The 20,706-nt window shown below is 32.0% G+C and overlaps 5 protein-coding genes across 10 annotated transcripts in view; 1 reads left to right on the forward strand and 4 right to left on the reverse strand.

Moving 5' to 3' along the window:
• The window catches only part of LOC109858157 (glucose dehydrogenase [FAD, quinone]), a 5,515-nt gene extending 4,932 nt beyond the window's left edge, over nucleotides 1-583 (reverse strand). For 3 of the 6 annotated variants that reach the window (XM_020435163.1, XM_020435161.1, XM_020435159.1), the window contains exon 1: nucleotides 114-583. The gene's annotated coding sequence lies outside the window, so the exon portion shown is untranslated. Of the gene's footprint in view, nucleotides 1-106 lie in introns of all 6 variants that reach the window. The other 3 variants (XM_020435164.1, XM_020435157.1, XM_020435158.1) reach the window with 2 other exon arrangements.
• Nucleotides 1-20,706, forward strand: part of LOC109858161 (flotillin-2) — a 62,484-nt gene that overhangs the window by 17,254 nt on the left and 24,524 nt on the right. The window lies entirely within an intron of this gene.
• On the reverse strand, nucleotides 5,628-8,907 carry LOC109858159 (glucose dehydrogenase [FAD, quinone]). The gene is made up of 4 exons (XM_020435166.1): nucleotides 8,434-8,907; nucleotides 8,036-8,266; nucleotides 7,496-7,809; nucleotides 5,628-7,133 (listed from the first exon to the last, which is right to left on the reverse strand). The coding sequence occupies exons 2-4, from the start codon at nucleotides 8,171-8,173 to the stop codon at nucleotides 5,723-5,725; spliced, it is 1,863 nt and encodes a 620-aa protein (XP_020290755.1). The 5' UTR covers nucleotides 8,174-8,266; nucleotides 8,434-8,907; the 3' UTR covers nucleotides 5,628-5,722.
• On the reverse strand, nucleotides 11,178-16,220 carry LOC109858153 (glucose dehydrogenase [FAD, quinone]-like). The gene is made up of 4 exons (XM_020435147.1): nucleotides 15,415-16,220; nucleotides 13,791-14,437; nucleotides 12,729-12,912; nucleotides 11,178-12,652 (listed from the first exon to the last, which is right to left on the reverse strand). The coding sequence occupies exons 2-4, from the start codon at nucleotides 14,211-14,213 to the stop codon at nucleotides 11,334-11,336; spliced, it is 1,926 nt and encodes a 641-aa protein (XP_020290736.1). The 5' UTR covers nucleotides 14,214-14,437; nucleotides 15,415-16,220; the 3' UTR covers nucleotides 11,178-11,333.
• LOC109858158 (glucose dehydrogenase [FAD, quinone]-like) lies at nucleotides 16,690-20,650 on the reverse strand. The gene is made up of 2 exons (XM_020435165.1): nucleotides 20,558-20,650; nucleotides 16,690-18,772 (listed from the first exon to the last, which is right to left on the reverse strand). The coding sequence occupies exon 2, from the start codon at nucleotides 18,740-18,742 to the stop codon at nucleotides 16,871-16,873; it is 1,872 nt and encodes a 623-aa protein (XP_020290754.1). The 5' UTR covers nucleotides 18,743-18,772; nucleotides 20,558-20,650; the 3' UTR covers nucleotides 16,690-16,870.

Consider the following 20,706-nt stretch of genomic DNA (forward strand, 5'->3'; position numbering starts at 1 on the left):
TACATGTACATAATAATAATAATAATAATAATAATAATAATAATAATAATAATAATAATAATAATAATAATAATAAAACAATTATATAATATAATGTTATACACACTACATACGTCATCTTCAGTACAAGGATCATTTCTTTTGATGTCTTAATTCTTGACACACAGTATTCTTCTGTAACCTGATTATCATTACAGCACTTATTACGACACTTTTGCACTGACAAAAAATAGATACAGTCATTATAAATAATCGTTCTAAAAATTTTCACTTGAAATAAATAAGAAAATTTAATGCGCTAAATCTGATCATTTTGATTTCTGTTCGGAAAAACTGTTTGCTGATGATTACATGAAAAGAATTTCACAAGATCAAAATACAACGTACGTGTTAGCATCATAACTTTTGCCAAAGAGTTGCACACATATTGAAAGGTCATCAAATAATGTGACGATAATCGAGTGATCGCGATAGAGTCGGTAATAACAGTAAGAAGAGCGGTACGGTACTGCACCGATATACCTTCATCCATTTCCACTCTCACCGTCTTTTTCGTTCCCACTCGTGCCTAGCCTTCTCGTCCTTACCAAAGTTTCTCAACCACACACATTTGCAGTGAAAGTATTTTCTTCATTTTATATATATTTATGTACACATATATATGTGTATGCGCACGCGGGTACATATATTGTATATATGCACATGTCTATATACGTATCTGTATCTTGCTAGCAAAAATGTGTTAAGTAAACTGCTGCTATCTTCATGCGTATATAAGATACGTAATCACATTTGCAAGAATGAAAAAAATAGCAGCTTTTTATTTAGACGACACACATACGTGTTGATAGGAAAAATAGATAATCTAATAAATTATAAAAATTATAGCAGTCACATTGTGGAATTAAAATTTTGACATTTTAAGTTTTTTACTTCACATTTACACTTCTAAAGTCTACAACATCTTTAAAAAATATTTGTAATATTCTGTTGATCTTAATTATAAGGTTTTTTTTAAGTGTTACTGAAAATATAGCAGATGGATTGCATATGACGGATTGCATGGATAAATTTATTAATTAAAATAGGAATAAGAAAAGTTTGTCAAATATTACACTTTATTTATTAAAACTAATTTTAATTTTTAACAAATAATTTCTCACTTCTTGATTAAGAATTATATATATGACTAAAGCACTTGAAACTATAAAACTAAGATTTACATACAAATACAGTAAGAAATTATGTAAAAACGCAAAACGTCTAGAGAGAGATTATATTTCATTATAATAAAAATTACTAATTTACAAAAATCTTATTAGAATCATCTATTAGATATGGCTTGAAGCTGTGGTACTAATTGCAATACAAATTGTACCGCAAATTGTAATGCAAATGATGATGTTATTTAAATTGTTGGCTCAATAAACAACAAGTGTAATCATCAGTGCGTAATAAGTGGATTCATTATACGTAATTCAAGTAATATTCAAATCATTGACTTTTTTTATTTTTTATAAGAGAAACAATAACTTCTGGGAATTATTTAAGGAATTAGTTTTATACTTAGTTTTTATATTTAGACAAAACACAAAGATATACAAATATACTTAAATGTTGATTGCCGCATAGAAGCATATAATTGTCATTTCACAATCAAGTGTGAGACTTATCTGCTCCCTACGTGAGCATCATCGGGAATGAAAACCATTCATGATATACAAATTTCACACACGTTAGCTGACGCACAAGGAAAGTCGCAAAATAATCCACTTTATTCAATGCATTTTATTGCGCTTGAAAGAAATCTTCAATTATCTAAGCATTCTATTTTGTTGCGTGATATATAATAAAAATATGTAGCACGTCTTTTTTTCAGTTTTTTTGCATATGTAATGTACACAAGATTTGATTTGGTACATGTCAACGACATGGTAATATTACTCGACATTAAAACCGGTTAGGTGACTTGAAACATTATTACATTCTGTAATATTATTAGTATCATTGCATCAGTGGCAATTCTCTGTCACTATTTTGATAACTCATAAATCGCATGAAGAATATCAAAATTTATCATATTTGATATTTTATTATCTATTTAAAAAATGATAGGAGAGAATTGTTGAATTGGATAACTACGGCTCTAATGACAATCTAGTTATATATTATATGTGTAATTATGTTAAAATATATCAAAAGAAACAGTATGCTTTTAAAAAATTTATAAAATTAATATATCAAAATTACTGTTTTTAATATGACAAGTTAAATTTTACCGTATTATACAGGGTCATATATAAATATTTGTCTTTAATATTATGTTCTAGCTTAGCAAATATATTTATATATTCTCACTTTCAAACTAATAATGCACTTTCTATACTACAGTAATAAATTGTAGGTCTGTGTAATGGTCATGTAAAAGAAAAATGTTGCAATACAAATATGCTCTTCAAGAAGTATAAAGTACTGTTTTTTTCTATACGTTTGCGCGCTCTTAAGTGCTGCATATACTTTATTCTTTATAAATATTCTCTTCTTTACTATCTTTTTACTATGCGTAAACCGAGAGGTTACGTTGTTACTGAACAATACATATAATTCTGTTTGTAATTCGAGGTTACATGAAAGAAAGTTTGTTCAAGATTTACGTAATACATGACAGTTCCTCTTGGTATTATCGGAGATAACACCTCTTCGCAGTCTTTCCAGTACGCTTTCTTTTGTTAGTTATACTTCCCGCAAACTTTTTCCGCACATAACAAACAAGGTAGTCCTATGTAAATACGGCAGTTGGTCACTTTCACTGTCCTCTTTCTTTGCGGGATGCGGGGAATCTGTGTAACGCGTCGGACGATTTTATCAGTTTAACGGCACAAAATAAAAGTGCTGTTTTTTCGCATTAAAAGAACAATCTGTGAATTGAAGAAATTTCAATTAAATTTTGTGGTTATCCAAACACAAAGAGACTAAAATGTTTATGTTGCTTATGGCATGCCTGTAACGTATTATTATTGTGTGTGTGTGTGTTTTGCTTGGTATATCAACAGATGAGATAAGGAAGCGGAAATCACTCGAGCAAATCCAGGATGAAAATGTGCATTCCATGTGCGTGACTTTTGGCACGTGAGATGCAACGTTATATAAAATAACGCTCGCTCGCTCACTATTCGAAAGTCGTTACGATCTCTTTCGTTCAAGATTTTTAATCGTCTATCTTACATCCGCTCTTACAAATAAAAAAAAAAAATATCTACGTGTTTCTATGATAAATGCATGTAAACTCGTCAATTTCACATTAAAAGTTAACAAAGAATAAAACTTGCGAATACATCAGACTTTTATTATTATTAATGTATAGTATTTCTGTGAAATCGATCTTTTTTTCGAAGTATAACTCAAAATCTAAAGTTTTTGAAATACTTTTGACACACATGCGTTTACTGTTCTGTACAAACATGAAATAAAATGTGATATAGTGTACATAGTATGGGCGTATACGCTTTTTATATCTGAGCGTATTATTATTCGGTATATACAGGGTGTTTGACAATTGGTGTACAATCTCTCGTAGGCAGAAAGAGTAAAACTGAGTCCTATATCTTTTTTCGAGATTTGCAATAATTATCGAGATCTTAATTAACAAAGATCTGCGAATATATAAGCATGCATCGAGCTGTCTCCGCGCGTAATATATTTGAAGCTCATCGAAATCAGAGAGGAACATTTGCGTCACTTCCCTTGTGAATATTTGTTCAGCTCGTTTTTGACCTGTTTCTTTTTTGTTGTTGTTTTGCATCACGAGCGTTTTTCAATTTACTAAATCGAAAAAACATTGCTGGTGCGATTTCCCCAGGCTCTTGTTTTAAAAAGTAAAATGTCGTATTACATGTCAATAGGTATTATACATAGATGTAGAATGTATAGACTGCGCGTTCCCTACCTTTGCCATGTTAAGAAAATGTCTTCAACGTTGAGAGAGACAGCTGGTGTTGAACAGTAGCCTCATCTAGCGAAGTAGTGGAGAAAAAAGAAGTCTTCGCTGATTGTTAGAATAGTAGTGGAAAAGTGGGGATAGAAAAATAGTGGGGGTGAAGAAGAGTGAAAGAGATTAAGGGGTGATGGCAGGTTAGGTGGTATGAAACAGTAGGCCCTGATCCCACCACAGACATTGATAGACAGAGAAAGAGTTACTGTTCAATGTTGTCTCTGTCAACCATGAAGACGTCTTTTCAGCCAAACGCGCAGTCTATATATTCTACGTCTATGGTATTATACGACAAACTATGTTAACAAAAGTTTGTTACTTTGTGTGTTGTGACTTTGTCACAAAAGAGAGCTCGGAACGTTTTTGTCGAAATATATTTTTTCGGTCACACGCGCGCGCAACAAAAAATGTTATCGACATCATAATTCCTCATGTGTTTCATGACTGTATTCTTTTTATACATTTTGTTTAAAACTTATTAATTTAAAAATTTTAAATTATTATAATATTAAAATTATTAATTTATTTTTACGTTCTTTTAGTCTAGATTTTAATTGTCTTTTTGCTTGATCAAAGTACAACCGCATCGCTACGCTTGAACTTTGTATAAAATATCACAGATAGCATTGAATGTTCGTGACACGCACGGTGATTAGATAAATTAGCAATATTTAAAATTCATTTTTATTCTCGACAAGTTTAGCTGCAGGCATCGATTATTAAGCAGGATTTTTTTATAGAGAAAGAGAGAGAGAGAGAGAGAGAGAGAGTTTTTGTTGCAAAAGATGGCCACTTTAATGATATTTTGTGACTTTGCCACTTACAATTCTCTTGACTTTTAATACATATATGTAGAATATACAAATATTGTCGTTTGTAATACAAATTTTACATGCTGTAACAACTCGATGTACATTTATATTCTAATGTTTATATCTCAATTAATATTTTTTGTGAGACAAATATTAATATCATATATATAACAGATTAATAAATATCTGCAAATTAACACATAATCTTAAGATATTAGTGTAGTATTATTTTATATAAAATTACGTCGGTATTTAAAAGTAGATCACGATGTTTTAAAAAACCACTGTTTTTATTCTTAAAAACTATTGCAGTTTATAGAACGTTTGTACGACGAAATTATTTCCATGTCAAAATAACTTCAAGAATCTATTAGTAACATTTGATATGATTAGTCTAGATCTAAGACAACCTGTATATTATATATATATATATATATATATATATATATATATATATATGCCCATAGAAATTCTCTTGCTTTATAGAGTTCTCGTCAGAATTATTATATTGGTTACTTGTATACATATGTATTTATTAAGAACATTTTTATAACAGCATATACTCGCATACTATATTCAATATGTTTTGAAACACATAATATCTTTTATATCATAATACCTTTTATATCGAAATTTGTTATATATATAAATCTATTTAGTCATTAAGTTTTTGAGATTTATTAATTTTTTGCGATTAGTATAACTCAATTCACAAATCTCTTTTCGAGATAACAAAGAAAAAAATAATAAAGAAAAACGAATTGATGACACTGCAAAAAGCGTGGAGAAAAAATGAAAATACGTAGGACGTAAAATATAAACCATAAAAAAATATTTGATATTATTAATAGAATTGGAAAGATATGTAAAACAATTTTAAGAAAGTAAAAAATTTCTAGTAGAGTAACAATTTAATTTGTCACCTTCCGGCATTTCGTTTTCGTTTTATTCGCCAGTCCTCTTTGATAATGTCGCTAGCTTTTTCACCGATCATAATGGTCGGGGCGTTTGGATTGCCGCTTACGATATTTGGCATTATAGAAGCATCGACGACTCTGAGTCCCTTTACTCCGTAAACTTTAAGCCGTGGATCTACAACGGCTGTAGGATCAGTCCGCGGTCCCATTTTGCATGTACTTGTTGGATGATAGATCGAGAAAGTGAAGTGTCGCAAGGCACATTCCCAATATTCATACGTGTTGAACGGATAATTGTAGCAGCCCGGCATACGGATTGTGTGAGGTCTCGAGCCGAATCGCTGAAACGCACTAGTGTTCGACACTCGCATTGCTAGCCTGATCCCCTCCACAAGAACGTCTATGTCTTCCTTATGTGTAAAATAATTGGGATTAATATCGGGATAAACTAAAGGATTTCTGCTCTTCAGCCTGATCCATCCTGTACTTTTTGGACGCAGCAGAAGTGGCAGGATTGACCAAGTTTCAGAGTTGTGTAATGGCTTGTACATCGTGTTGTACACTCGATCTCTCAAATTGAGAATTTTCTTTATTTGTTCGCCGTCAGAATTGATGGAGCTTGGTGCGAAATGAAATTGCATATCTGGATAATCTCCAGATTTGTCAGCGTACTTGGTATTAAGAAAGGCCAATCCCTCGATTCCTGAAGTGGTCATAGGTCCTCGTTCTTTCAAGACGTATTCCATCATTACTGAAAAAGTCTGAAATCGATCTTTTTGTAAAGTTATCGGCTCTTTTATAAGAAAAGTCAGTCCGCCAAGGCCGACATGATCCTGAAGATTATCTCCGACACGCAAATCGGATATTACCGGTATACCGAGCTCGATCAGGTGCTCTTTAGGGCCGATCCCGGACAGCATAAGCAACTGAGGCGAATTAATCGCACCGGCAGATAAGATAATTTCTCTTCTACATCGCACAATCTGCTGTCTATTATTGCGAAGGAATTCTACGCCTGTTGCTCTTTTCTCGGCGTTAAATAGCACTCTTATGGCTTGAGCATACATAGCTATATGTAGATTCGGCCTATTTTTTACCGGTCGTAAAAAAGCCTTTGCCGTTGAACATCGAGCGCTACGTCGAATTGTCATTTGCGTCAACATAAAACCAGTTTGATTGAATCCGTTGATATCGCGATTTTCGTAACCCATTTCTTGGCCAGCTTGCAGAAAAGCAATTGCCAAAGGAGTTTTCCAGGGCGGTTCTTGCACCGTCAAGTAACCTCCTGTTTTGTGATAAGACGTTCTCGCTAAATATGGATTTCGATTGTCTTCAGATTTGAGGAAATAAGGAAGTACTTCTTCATAACTCCACCCGATGTTACCTAATTGAGCCCAGTTGTCGTAGTCGTGTCTAAAACATGGTTTCAATTGTTATTTTTTTATCAAATTTAAATTGCATACGGTTTTCTTAGCACAGTTAACTATATAAAAGAAATAATAAGGTCAGTAAGAGTTAAGCATTGAATATTTGTGCAAAATATTTTTTAAGTGCAAGTTGATACACATTATAATTTGAATTAAATTCGACAATTTATATCAGATGCTTATTTTGCATCTTGTATATAAAACTAACTTCTTTATCCTCTTGTAAATTTTAATTTGAAAAAATCATTGCGGAGAACACTTTAGTCAGAAGTCAAACCTCGACTTATTATTTTATTGTTTTACCTCGCTACAGGCATTATGATTCTATTGATTAAGGAGTGTACTTGCCGATTGCCGCGAACGTAAACCATAGCGTTCAAGACGCTGCTACCACCGAGAACTTTCCCGCGTGGCCAAGAACATCTGCCGCCTATCATAGCGAGACAATAAGCAGACATGCTGGACGGTGAGGTTTGGTATTTCCAATCGAAATCTGTGAGCTGAGTATACCCAGCGAGCACGGGAATATCCGAGATTTCATTCTCGTCACCGCCGGCTTCTAACAGCAGCACCGTCCAATTAGCCACCTCTGACAATCTTGAAGCGACTACAGCACCCGCACTTCCACCACCGACCACAATAAAATCGTACATTCGCAGCAGCTAGAATTCGTATACGATTATATGTAGCAAAACTTAAATCATGAAATTTAAATCCGTTTAAATCTTAAATATTGAAACAAAAAACAAAAATTAATAAAAATCTCTTCTGCGAATAGACTGCAAAGATAGAAAATAATAAACTTCACTTTGTGATAAAAAAAAAAGACAGATTTCGTAAATACAGGATAGCTAAATTTTGTTATTGTTTCTCCAGCTGTGATCTTACTTCTTGTGCATTTTGCGGATGTGATTCTGGATCGAGATTGTTGTATTTATACACGGTAAGACCTATTGCCAAAAGTGGAATTAAACCAAGCCCGAGAACGGAAGTTGTGCCAATAAAACTGGTTAGTAGAGTTGACATTTCCAATTATTTACATCGCCGAACATCACAGTATCCGAATGCATGTCATTCAAGCAAATTATTCTCTCACGCAACAACAGGAACAAAAGTTTTCTGAAAGAAAGAAAACAAATAAACATTAATTAATTTTTACACTAAATTTTTCTAATATTTTCGAATTTTTCTGCAAAGTTTGGTTGGTACTAAAGTGTATTGTAAGAACAATTTAGTACTGGCATCGCTTGCGCATACACATTCAATTATTATAAATATTCTTTTACCTCTTGTCTGACAACAACAACATTATCCAATAAGAATTGAGTTATATGACATCTTTTATATGACGTCTCGTCAACGTTCTATGTATTCAGCACGTTGTAGATATGTGAGTATCATTGTTACAAAGATATCTTTGTAAGAACTATTATTAATTATGTTCTTGTTAATTTCATCTTTGTTAGAGCCACTTGCGTGCACATTTTTGCGTTGATCTTCCAATTTCGTCTTATTGCTGATGTCGCAAGACGATCCTTACTACACTTTCTCTTGCCGTCACTTTTCCGTTATTCGTGGTTACACTCCAATTTCGTCATTTCGCTTGAATTCCCTCTTACGCACCAACTACGTTTGATAAGATTCACTTTGGTCTGCACGTATGTCCGATAGTAAATTGAGAAAGACACCAGCGAGAGAAATGAAACTAGCGCCGGTAAGAACCAGACTGCAGTGCTGTGGTGAATGTTCAGAGTGAAAACCGGAGTTTCTGATATATTCTTCCAATACCGAACATTGCATGGAAACGTGACCTTGTAGAAAGTTCGTTGTTCTAAATATTTTTCGGAACAGGTTATTTAATATTTTATATTTATTTAAAACATTTATTTTATATACGTAGTATGTGTGTTAATAATATAAAATTTCAATTGAATATTTTATTAGTTAACATATATTTTATATACATAATTATATGCGTTAATATAAAATTTTATCATGTATATATAACATGTATTACTCTTTTCTTTTGCCAATAAAATATAAGAGAAAAAAACATGTAGCATATGCTATTCGAGCTTTAAAGTACAAATATAGTTTTGTTAATAATATGTGTATACATGAAATATATGTATATATATACATATATACACAAGTCAAGCGCTGTTTTTAACAAAACGTTATCATATACAACAAAAGCGTGCAATTCACTTGCACTGATACAATTTTGCAATAAACGTTATCAAATGAGAATCTAGCAACCTACGATACGTGATCGCACGCACGATATATCATTTATTTTTTGCTAGCGTACACATGAGTAGCGAATAGACTTTCTTCTCTTTCATGCACGGTAACACGTTGGCATCTTTCTCTTTGCTTTCGTGGCCGTTACACGAGGAGAGGTAGAAAGAGTTCATTGGCGTACTTTCTCTCTTTTACATGATGTCTACGTGCCGTTCGGCAGACAACTATCTATATATATAATTTTTCGCATTGCGAAATTTGCGACTGTCGCATTGCTGAGCAATTGTTCTTTGATTTACTTCGTAATCTTTATTTTGCATAACTATTGTTTTGTTTTATATTTTTTTTTATCATGCAATTAGAGAAAAATAGTACTTAAAGAGGATAATTTTAGAAAAAACTTATCTTTCCAAATTGTTTAACATTATACAGTAATTTAGATAAGCCTTGCAAGTTATTTAACAATATATAGCAATTTAGATAAGCCTTGCAAAACAACGCATTTTGTTGACACACAGAATAGAGAGTTTATACTTAAGATCTATCAACAGAAAAACAAATTATTATTTATGTCTTGCTTGCTGAATTTGTCTGTAGATTGCGCTACTAGGTAGAGAATTAATCGAGCACAATTCTTTGAAAATACTATTCTATCTATTTATTATATAGAATATCAATTTAGTATTTAGGAGTTTATGTTAGAAAGATGTCATATTATTTTTCAATCTTACTCGAAATGTATGTTCTCTAATAAATATTAATAAATAAAAAAATAGTGATTCTTTGTTCCTAACGTTTTACTCTAGATTTCTTTTTTTTTTTAATGTAAATTGTAGCAGTGTTTGCTTGTGCGTTACATTAGAGAGTGTAACAGCTTGATGCAATTGCATCAGCTCGGCAGATCAACTATCAGTTACGGCAGATGCACTTTGCGCGATACAATCACACATTGAGTAAATTTTCACATCACTTTTATTTTTTATTCTGCATTTTATTGTTATTTTTAGAATTTATTTCTATAAGCAATAATAACGTAATAATAAAATCTTAATACAAAATCTTGAAAAGTAAAATAATTTGGTTGCAGATACTATGTATGTGCGCGCGCGCGCGTGTGTGTATTTATGTATATATATGCACATATATGTAGTTTTTGTTTAAAATGATGTTTAATGAAAATTTGACGGTTTTTATTCGGTAAACTTACACGATTTTTATATATAATCGCTTATGTAATTTCCTATGTGACATTCTTTGTCACAATCCTATCTACATTGACTTAATGATATATATTTACACTTTCTAAATATAATACAACCTTTCGCTCTTTCTATGTAAACGTTGTAAATATTAGGAAACTTATTTCGTAAATTCATTATGTCAAAAAAATTTACAGATGAATAAAAACAATCTTTAGTAAGTGATGAGATAATTAGTTTTGAATTTAAATATGAGATATATTTGTGCACTATTATAATCAGCAAAAATTGTTAATCTTTTTTTTTATTTGTGTTTAAGACCTATAAGTAAGTGTAAAACCAATTGTAAAATAAGATAATTTTCTTACTTGTAAGAGAATATATCTTATTTTTTACAACTAGTTTTACAATCAGTTTGAGTGTTGAAACATCATAAAAATACGCGTATAAAGTGGTAAGGAACACTTATATAGTTTCAATAAGACGCGATTTATATACATGTATGTATGTAGAGATTGAATATCTACCTATATAAAAATATTTGAAAATAAATCAGTAAATTTTTGTTATATTAAATGCTTGAGTTTTACTTGATCTTGTTAATCTTCTTATACAGGTAAATACTTTTTATAATGTTATACTCGATTAATACTTTATAATTTCTTTTTTCTCTGGTAAATAATAAAAAACTTAAAAAATTCTTTTGTAGATTTAATTAACAATGTATAGTCATGTGAAATTACTTAATCAATTGATATATTGAAAATAGCCACATTAATATTATTTCTCTTAAAACGACGCATCCACGTAGCTTTTACTAGATCAGCGCCTTTTTCGGCCAACATGATAACAGGTGCATTTATGTTGCCACTAGTAATGTCCGGCATGATAGACGCGTCGATAACTCGTAGACCTGCGACACCATAAACTTTCAATTCCGGATCTACAACGGCCATAGGGTCATTTAGTGGACCCATTCGTGCGGTACAGGACATATGATAGATGGTCATGGTGTATTGTCGAACAATACAGTCAAAAAATTCATCTGTGTATTGTGGAATATGCCTGCAATTTGGCGGTGATTTGCTATAAAATTTCGATCCAAATTTCTTCATAGTGCTCGTTTCTCCCAAAGCAATGGCCGCTTTGACACCTTCGCGCAACACTGCCAAGTCGTCTGGATGAGTCAGATAGTTGGCTACCATAAGCGGAGGTTCTAACGGGTTCTTGGATTTCAGTTTGATATAACCGCGCGATTTCGGTCTGAGTAACATAGGTATTATGGTAAAGCTATCCGTTTCTTTAATTTCATCGTACATGTACTTCAAATATTCGCTTGATAAACCGTGAGCAACTTGTGCTGTGCGATCGTTATTGACTCCTGAGGAAACTAACATAAATTCAATATCGGGCCAGTCGTCGCTTTTATTGGCATACTTTGTTGATATAAAACCGACAGTTTCGATACCGATACTTGATGTCAATGGACCGTCTTCGGTGACAGCATATCTTAAAGCTGTGTTAATGTTTATTATCCGACTACTTTTACTAAGAGTGAAAGAGTAATCGATCGGAAAAATGATTCCCCCGACACCAATGTGATCTTGCAAGTTCTGTCCGACTCCAGGTGAGTCCTGAATCACAGGAATCCCCAGCTTTTCTAGATGATCACGTGGTCCAACGCCGCTTAACATAAGCAGTTGTACACTATTTATGGCACCTGCCGAAAGAATCACTTCTTTCTTAGCAAATACGACTTCCTCGCGTCCGTTTCTTATAAACTTTACTCCATACGCCCGTTTACTTCGCGGATCTATCAGTATTCGCGTCACATGACTCCATAAGGATAAATCGAAATTTTTTCTCAGCTGAATTGGTCGCACAAATGCTTTAGCTGTACTGCATCTGCTTGCCCTTCGCATGGTATACTGAAAAAAAGCGAAACCGGTTTGCTGTTCACCGTTGATGTCGATTATATCGTAACCCATTTCTTTTCCTGCTTTTAAGAACGCCACACCTAGTGGCGTCAGGTAAGGCGCATCCTGCACAGTTAGATAACCACCTAGAATAAAAGCAAAAAAGAACTAAACCATGTATCTTGTATATGTATGTAATATCTCATTTCTTTTTCTATATACCCGTGCTATGGTATCTTTTGTTTCGTGCAAGATATGGATTGCGTTGGTCCTCCGACTTTTTGAAGTACGGAAGCACGTTTTCGTAATTCCATCCAGGATTCCCAAGGCTTTGCCATGAGTCAAAGTCTCTTCTATTGCCTCTGACATACAGCATTGTGTTTAGAACGCTAGAGCCTCCGAGAACCTGACAAAAAAAATTCAAATTATTTTACTCATTAATGTACAGGTAATAAAAAATAGAACAATTATCTGTCACTAGCAAGCGAATTATCGATCGATATCTTCTTTAATGTGTAGATAATGTCAGCTCTAAGTAGCATTTGTATTTGGGAGCCACTTAGTGAACAATCTCACGAAGCTTCGTAAGATATTTAACTTGTTTGTTTTTTCCAATTTTGTAAAAATGAAGTAAACATTGCACATATAACATAATCTCAAACTGTTATAACAAATAAATATTTACATTTTCGTTGTAAAAATATTTGTCTGTTTTTCGTGACATACTTATTGTGGCAACAAGATCGGGAATTACTTTCACTTCAATTTGATTGCATGCCACATATACTTGACATTCGACACTAGACACGTAATGATAAATAATTAGGACATAAACGTAACGCTGTTACTATAATTATTCATGTATCATTTACTTATTTCATGTTTTTATGTCGAAATTGTTGATTCTCTTTTGTACACGAGCTATTTAAACAGAAATTTTTTTTCAAATTAAAACGTAACCTATGTTGAAACAACATATGCATTTTAGGTGAAACCGGATTCTTATATTCTGCGTGATATGTTTCATAAGAAGCTGTTTTGTTTTAATTCTCCACGAGGATGCTGAAGCGACAAATAAAACTACAATTTTTTCTTTATGTCCTTCAACAAATTTTAATGAGATAATTTTTGATAGAATGTTTTTTGCTTTCACTTTCAGCAGAGTTTAACTGATAAATAAAGAAACACATCAACACTCTTATAAAATTAATAATTAAGTTTAATAATTATTAATAATAATAATAATAATGAAAATTTTTTGTAGATTATATTTGTCTTTTCTACCTTGCCTCTAGTCCAACAGCTTCGACGATTTGTCATTGCTAGGCAAGCATTGTCTTGTGGCTGTGCTTGATACATCCAATCGAGCTTACTTTTATGGAGAAACAGCGAAAGTATTGGTACATCTGATATTTCGGATTCGTGTCCGCCAGCTTCCAACAGAAGTACACTCCAATCGGAATTTTCGGTCAACCTATTGACGACGACACTTCCGGCCGATCCGCCACCGATAACAACAAAATCATATTCTTTTCGCAGATTTTTTGTCACACGCGGATGATTTTCCGGATCTATGAGATCGTAATTGAAATATGCAATCGTGGCAAGTAGAAGTGGTAGTATAGTAATTTTACCAAAACTGACGCCAAGAAGAATACTGGCCGCTTTTATAGCGCCATTAATTACTGCTATGATAGGCGAGCTCATCTCTCTCTCTTTCTTTCTGAGAAATAATTTGGTTTCACTATTGAATAATATCGATCTTTCGAGATTTTGTACAGTCAAATAGCCAAGTTTGTTAATTTCTTTTGTTGCTAGATTTTATCATATCGAACTCGTTTTTGATGAGTGCTGTAATATCTTTTGATTTTCTGTGTTATTTCATCGTGCCAATTTGTGATGTTCATAGTAACACTCAAATCATCTCGAATCTGAGGAAAGATACAGATAAAGAAAATTTGATTAATAAAAAATGCTTTTAAAAGTTACTTTTACTCTTAATAAAATATTTACTTGACAAGAGCATTAAATGTACAACATCTTAAGCAACAAATAATTTATTAATTCTTTAAATCTTTCTCTCTTTCTCTCTCTCCTACGCGCCACTATAGTGACTTTTTACTAAACTACGTTTTTTTTCAGAACAAAACTACTATAATGGTTCTCTTCTTTATCTCGCATTGAATATATAACATTGTTATCGGAATTATGAAAACATAGATGAGTCAAAATTAATATAAATTAAATTTGTGAAAAAAGTGAAATAATCTAATGTTAAAATAATATTACTGTCAAGGAAAAAAGTTAAAGATAAAATAATACTCGTGTCAAAAAAGCTTGGCTGATGATGATCAAAATATAAATGATCGAAACGTTTCCAAACATTACATGAAGTTCTTTCAGCAGCTTTTATCTCAACTCACGAATAACTATGATTTAGCTCCATAGGTTTTATTTTACTTTTAAAATTCTGGTTTTTTTTCTCTCTCTCAAAGCTCATTAAAATAAAAATTACGTAACTCACTTTCAAAAGCGAGTAAGTTGCATGCAAAACAGATAATGTCTAGAAAAGAATGAAGTTTCGAAAAAGTGACTTACTTTATCATATTTTTACCAATTTTGCAAACAGGCTATTCACGTATTCAATCTTATTTATCTCTACATTTTGTCAGAGATTACACAAACATATTTTGAAAAATGAAAAAATTAATTCATGAAATGCTTTTATTTGTATTTTAAAATCTCAGTAAGCAATTACTGCGGTTTTTCTTATCCCCATACGCTAATGGCTTTACATGCTCTATATGATCCTATTTTTTATGTCAATTAAAATTGAATTGAATTAAAAAATCTAAGTTGAAAGTAAGGTATTCTCTGGTTTTTTGCTATTAATATTTGTTGTACTTACAGTGTGTAACTATGAAATAGAATCTATGCAAACACTTCATGATAATTATTGATGATTTATTCGTTTTATAAAAATACCACTGTGTTATACATTCGATACGACACTGACAAACGTCTCACGAAAAAGACGCTTAAAACAGAATCTCGGAGCACGTGGTGTTAGGACGCCCTCTGCGCACAATCGAGTAGTTCGTTGTAGCAGTGAAAGTGAAAGACTGACTTAAAGTATTACGTTAAACGAATAAAATCCTTCGCAATCCACTACCATCACCTTACCGCACAATCTTTCCCGCCGTTCATCACGATTTACAGGAACGACCGATTTCTACTCAACTTTAGGATGTTCAAAACGAGAACGAAATGTAAGACGCGCGTTCGCGAGCATAAGTGCGCACTTTCTTCGACAATACGCGATGTCTAAACAACTTTTTCTTTATTTTCTCGAAATGTTCTTTTTTTGAGATGCGCAGATATTTATTGCATATTAATTTTTATTATTACTTGGACTACAAGCAAAATTATTGTCAGAATAAATTTTAATGAATTGATTTCTACTTTCTCTCTCTTTTTCTCTCTTTTGCTGTATATATGTGGTTTGATCAAATAGTATTAAAATTGCGCATGTCTTTTCATATTTAGTAAGCAGAGGAGAAAAATATAACGACAAGATATTGTAACATATTCAGTTGTAAGTTTATTACTGTTTTGTTTTGTATAAAAAGTGATTTTTTTTGAAAGCGATAGTGAATTTTGTAATTCTAGTTTTTTCACCTCAGCGAGTTTTTAAATAAAACTAATTAAAGAACAGTGTGTTTTTGTGAAATTTTGAATGAAATTAAATTTGGAAAACTAGCGACAGAAACATATAAACTTTTGAAAACGGAAAAAGATAGTCTGAATTGGATTATATGTTTTGAATTCAAACGTTTTTCATTTTAAAAATCGTTGAGGTGTAAAAACTTGAACTACAAAAACTGCTATTACTCTTAAACAAAATTATTTATACAAAGCAAAATAGTAACCTTACAACTGAATGTGTTACAATATCTTTTCTTTATTATTTTCTCTCTCCACTTACTAGATATGAAGAGACATGCGCAATCTGAATATAATTTATTCAGATAACACATATGTATAGATTTTGTTTTCATTTTAACTCTAAAGTTGGATAGAAATTAGTCGTAAATCATGAGCGGCGAGAAAGATTGTGCAAGATAAAATAATATATGGTGCGTCAATTTTACACAGTATACAGAATTTATTTTTTACTACTATATATAAGAAAATACATTTATTTTTTATTCTTATTATCATATCATTATCATAACATTAATGGTATTTAAAACTCTACAAATATATCATAGATTTGTTGAAAACATTGGATTTTAAGACCAATGATTGATGATGCTTTCTACAAGCGCCACTTATTAGTAATAAAATCACGACAGTTGTTTGTTTTACAATTCGATTTTGCTTTCCGTCCAATCTTCTTTGATTAAATCCGCACCTTTTTCTGCTAGCATTATTATGGGCGCATTCGTATTTCCACTGGTAATTGTTGGCATTATAGACCCATCAATGACTCTCAGGTTTTTTATTCCGTGAACTTTCAATCGAGGATCGACAACGGCCGTGGGATCGCCCAAAGGACCCATTTTGCATGTTCCAACTGGATGAAAAAGTGTAGACGACATATGTCGCATATGACACCTCCAGTATTCCTCAGAATCAAGTTTGATATTACGACAATCCTCAATGTCCAAATGAAGTAATTTTACTTCGTGTCGTTTCATTGTCTCGGTGTTCAATATTTTTTTCACAAAATCTATGGACTTCAACATAGTTTCCAGATCTTCCTGCTTGGAATAATAGTTGGCATAGATCTTAACAGAATCCGCTGGATTTGTGCTACGTAGATGTAATTCGCCCCTGCTTTTCGGTTTCAGCAGAATCGGCAGAATAATAAGTAAGTCTGTTTCCATCATTGTTTTTGTTATTTTATTTATTATGTCATTATTTATATTAAACGCTTGCAAACTAGTTTGACCTTTATGTATATGCCACTGCTGTACGTGGGAGTGAATAAACTGTATATTAGGATACTTGGAACTCGAATTGTGCACATTAACAAAACCCATGAGATCAAAAGTAGCACTGTTTGGTAATGGTCCTTTATTGTGTATTAAATATTCATAAGCTGCATCTAGAATATCTGTAAATAGTGGTGGTGTTGCGCTATGATTCTTATAAGCTAAGTGTATGCCGAACCAGGCGGCGTGATCTTGAAGATTTTTACCAACTGGTAAATCAACAACACTAGGTATTTCGAACTCGTGTAGATGCTGCTTAGGTCCAATGCCGGAAAGCATCAAGATTTGAGGACTGGCTATACTTCCCGCTGATAAAATCACTTCTTTCGAGGCTTTCACATCAATTGATCTTCCATCTTGTAAAGTCACGCGTACTCCAACTGCTCGAGTTCCATCCAAGAGAATAGTGTCAGCTCGAGAAGACTTCATCACATAGAGATTCCTCCTGTCCTTGATCGGTGATAAAAAAGCTTTTGCGGTGCTTACTCTGCGACCTTTATCAAAAGTTCCTTGAGCTAGACCGTAACCAATGTATTTATCACCATTAATGGCATCTAGAACGGGTATGTTTGCTTCACGAACAGCATCCAGAAACATTTCTTGTATTTCCTTGTGTGTGTAATTGTAATGCCTAATGTTTAACGGTCCTCCATGACCGCAATATTTGTTTCTCCATTTATCATTACTTATCGCACCACAAGTTAAAGATTTTCTAAAGTACGGTAAGACATCCTCGTAACTCCAACCTTCGTTGCCCATTCTTGACCATTCGTTGTAATCCTCATCGTTGCCATGAACATAAAGCATAGCATTTATCGTGGAACTTCCACCAAGACCTTTACCTTTTCCCCATTTGCATAACTTATTCTTGAAACCATGGCAAGCGAGATTTTCGGGTTCAGTGTCATAGGAATAATCCTCTTCTGAATTCATCTGCAGTGGGAAAACAGAAAGCTCGCTGAGGCTCGAAGGATTCTTACCAGCTTCGATTAGCAACACTTTCCATTTTTTAACTTCAGTCAAACGATTAGCCAGCACAGATCCAGCGCTTCCAGCGCCTACAATTACAAAGTCGAACTTATTGGTAAAATTCAAAATCTCTTCTGAACGATCTGGCGGATAGTTATTATCGCTACTCAAGTTGGAGTATGCCAGTAGAATTGTTTGTATAAGATGCAAGAAAATGTTGGTCGGTGAACTTGCTAATGCTGCATTGTTAGCAGCTAAACATGTTTCCATGATGATCAGTCCGTTATGTAATTTATTATCCTATAAAAAACAAATTTTATACATACATATGTATATTTATATATTTTATATATTTACATTTATATATTTATATAGTACTTATATTTAGAAAAACTAAAAGTTTAATAACTTTAAATTGTTTCAAATTTTTTGAAACAGAAAAATATAAAAAAGGTTAATGAGAGCAAAAATACGATTGACTATGTGTTATAAATTATTTATTATGTGTATCAAAGAGACAAGCGTTTTAATATTGGTAGATGTGGTCTTTTTCAATGTAAATTATCGTTATATGAAATGTATCAGATAATAATGTAAATATGCATAATAAAATATACAAAATATGATAAAATTTGTGTACATTGTCGGACTCAAAAATATGACAGATTTATAAAAAATATGGTTACTTACAGTTACATATGTGGGAATGAAGCTAGTAAAATCAGTTTTAAAAGTCAAGGTTAGAAAAAGAATTTGCGTGTCAGGAGTATTGTCAAAATTAAAAAAACATACGAAATTCAAATAAACATATAAAGTCGAAGCTGTTTGAAAACAAGAGAAAATTAAATTAAAAAATTTAAATTAAATTGACAAGGCGGTTATGTAAAACTAATAAAGGAATTCACTCATAACAAATGCTAGCAAGTGACTTCAATTGTACAGAGTCATTATGGAACTGAGCGATAATTAAATAGATAATAAAAAACGTGAAAACATAAATGTACACATGTATGTATAGATCTAGTCGTCTATTTTATCGATAACAGATAAATATGATTGATTTAAGAGATTAGTATTATTTTGTAAATTTAAATTACCATTAATCTGATGTTTTTATAAAACTCAACTTCTCTCAGCTCACTTTTAATTCACTTGTCTTAGTAATAAGAAGATTTTGTATCTAAAATATTTATTCATTTTTCCAGAGTTAAATTTATGATTAACTGCTGATTTCTTCATACCTTCATACCTATCCTCTAAATAAAGACAAAAAGATATATTTTATCTTTTAGATAAAGTTATCGAGAATTTATTTATTTAGAAAGTTATCTAGAAGATAAAAAATTTGGATTAGATAAGATAATTTGTGTTCCATATTTTATAAGATTCTGTTAATGTACGCAAATTCTTCTATCATACATATGTTTAGGTTATTATCCGATATATTTCATGTAACGATAATTTACATTGAAAAAGACCAGATTCACTGCCGATTTTTTCATATCTTCCGATAGTTATTTTCTGGATAAAGATATACAAAAAGACAAAGTTATTGAGAACTTATCTAAAAATGAAAAAATTGTGCCTCAGTGGTCAAAATGTTTTTCATTTTGATACACATAATAAATTTACAATGCACAATTATATATATATTGTAGACATGCACTAATAAACTACTACCATAAGTTACTATCAGAAAATATTTTAAACCGCGTACATATTAACGTTTTGCAGATACATTTGATGGTGATTGCTCGTTCAAATAATCTGAATCCATTCGCCAATTTTGTTTTGGTTATTAATAATATGTAGATACTTATGTTAAGACATATAATTAGAAAATATAATTTATACTAAAAGGAAGTGTTTAAAACGAAAATTTACATATTTTAGAATATACTCATCTTGTTTTGAAAAGACATTTTGTAAATCTAAATATTTAAATGATGAGATATTGTAAAACATTATAACAAGAAAAACTATTTTGAGGAAGACTATTTTTGAAAACGTTTTGAAATAAAGCTAAAAAATATATAAATATAACACAGATTGCGATAAAACACTACAGTATGAAGATAATAATACCACTTAATAAAGATTAAAGTTCTCCTGTCTGCTGCCACAGATCCGTGCTCATTCAGACACTCCGTTATAATGCACAGTCGGTAACAGTTAAGCTCACTTCTATATGTATGATGACAAGATATCAGCACAGTGTTGCCAAATTGTTGTAT

The sequence above is a fragment of the Pseudomyrmex gracilis genome, unplaced genomic scaffold, assembly GCF_002006095.1.
Source record: "Pseudomyrmex gracilis isolate BER0280 unplaced genomic scaffold, ASM200609v1 scaffold_190, whole genome shotgun sequence".
NCBI lineage: Eukaryota > Metazoa > Arthropoda > Insecta > Hymenoptera > Formicidae > Pseudomyrmex > Pseudomyrmex gracilis.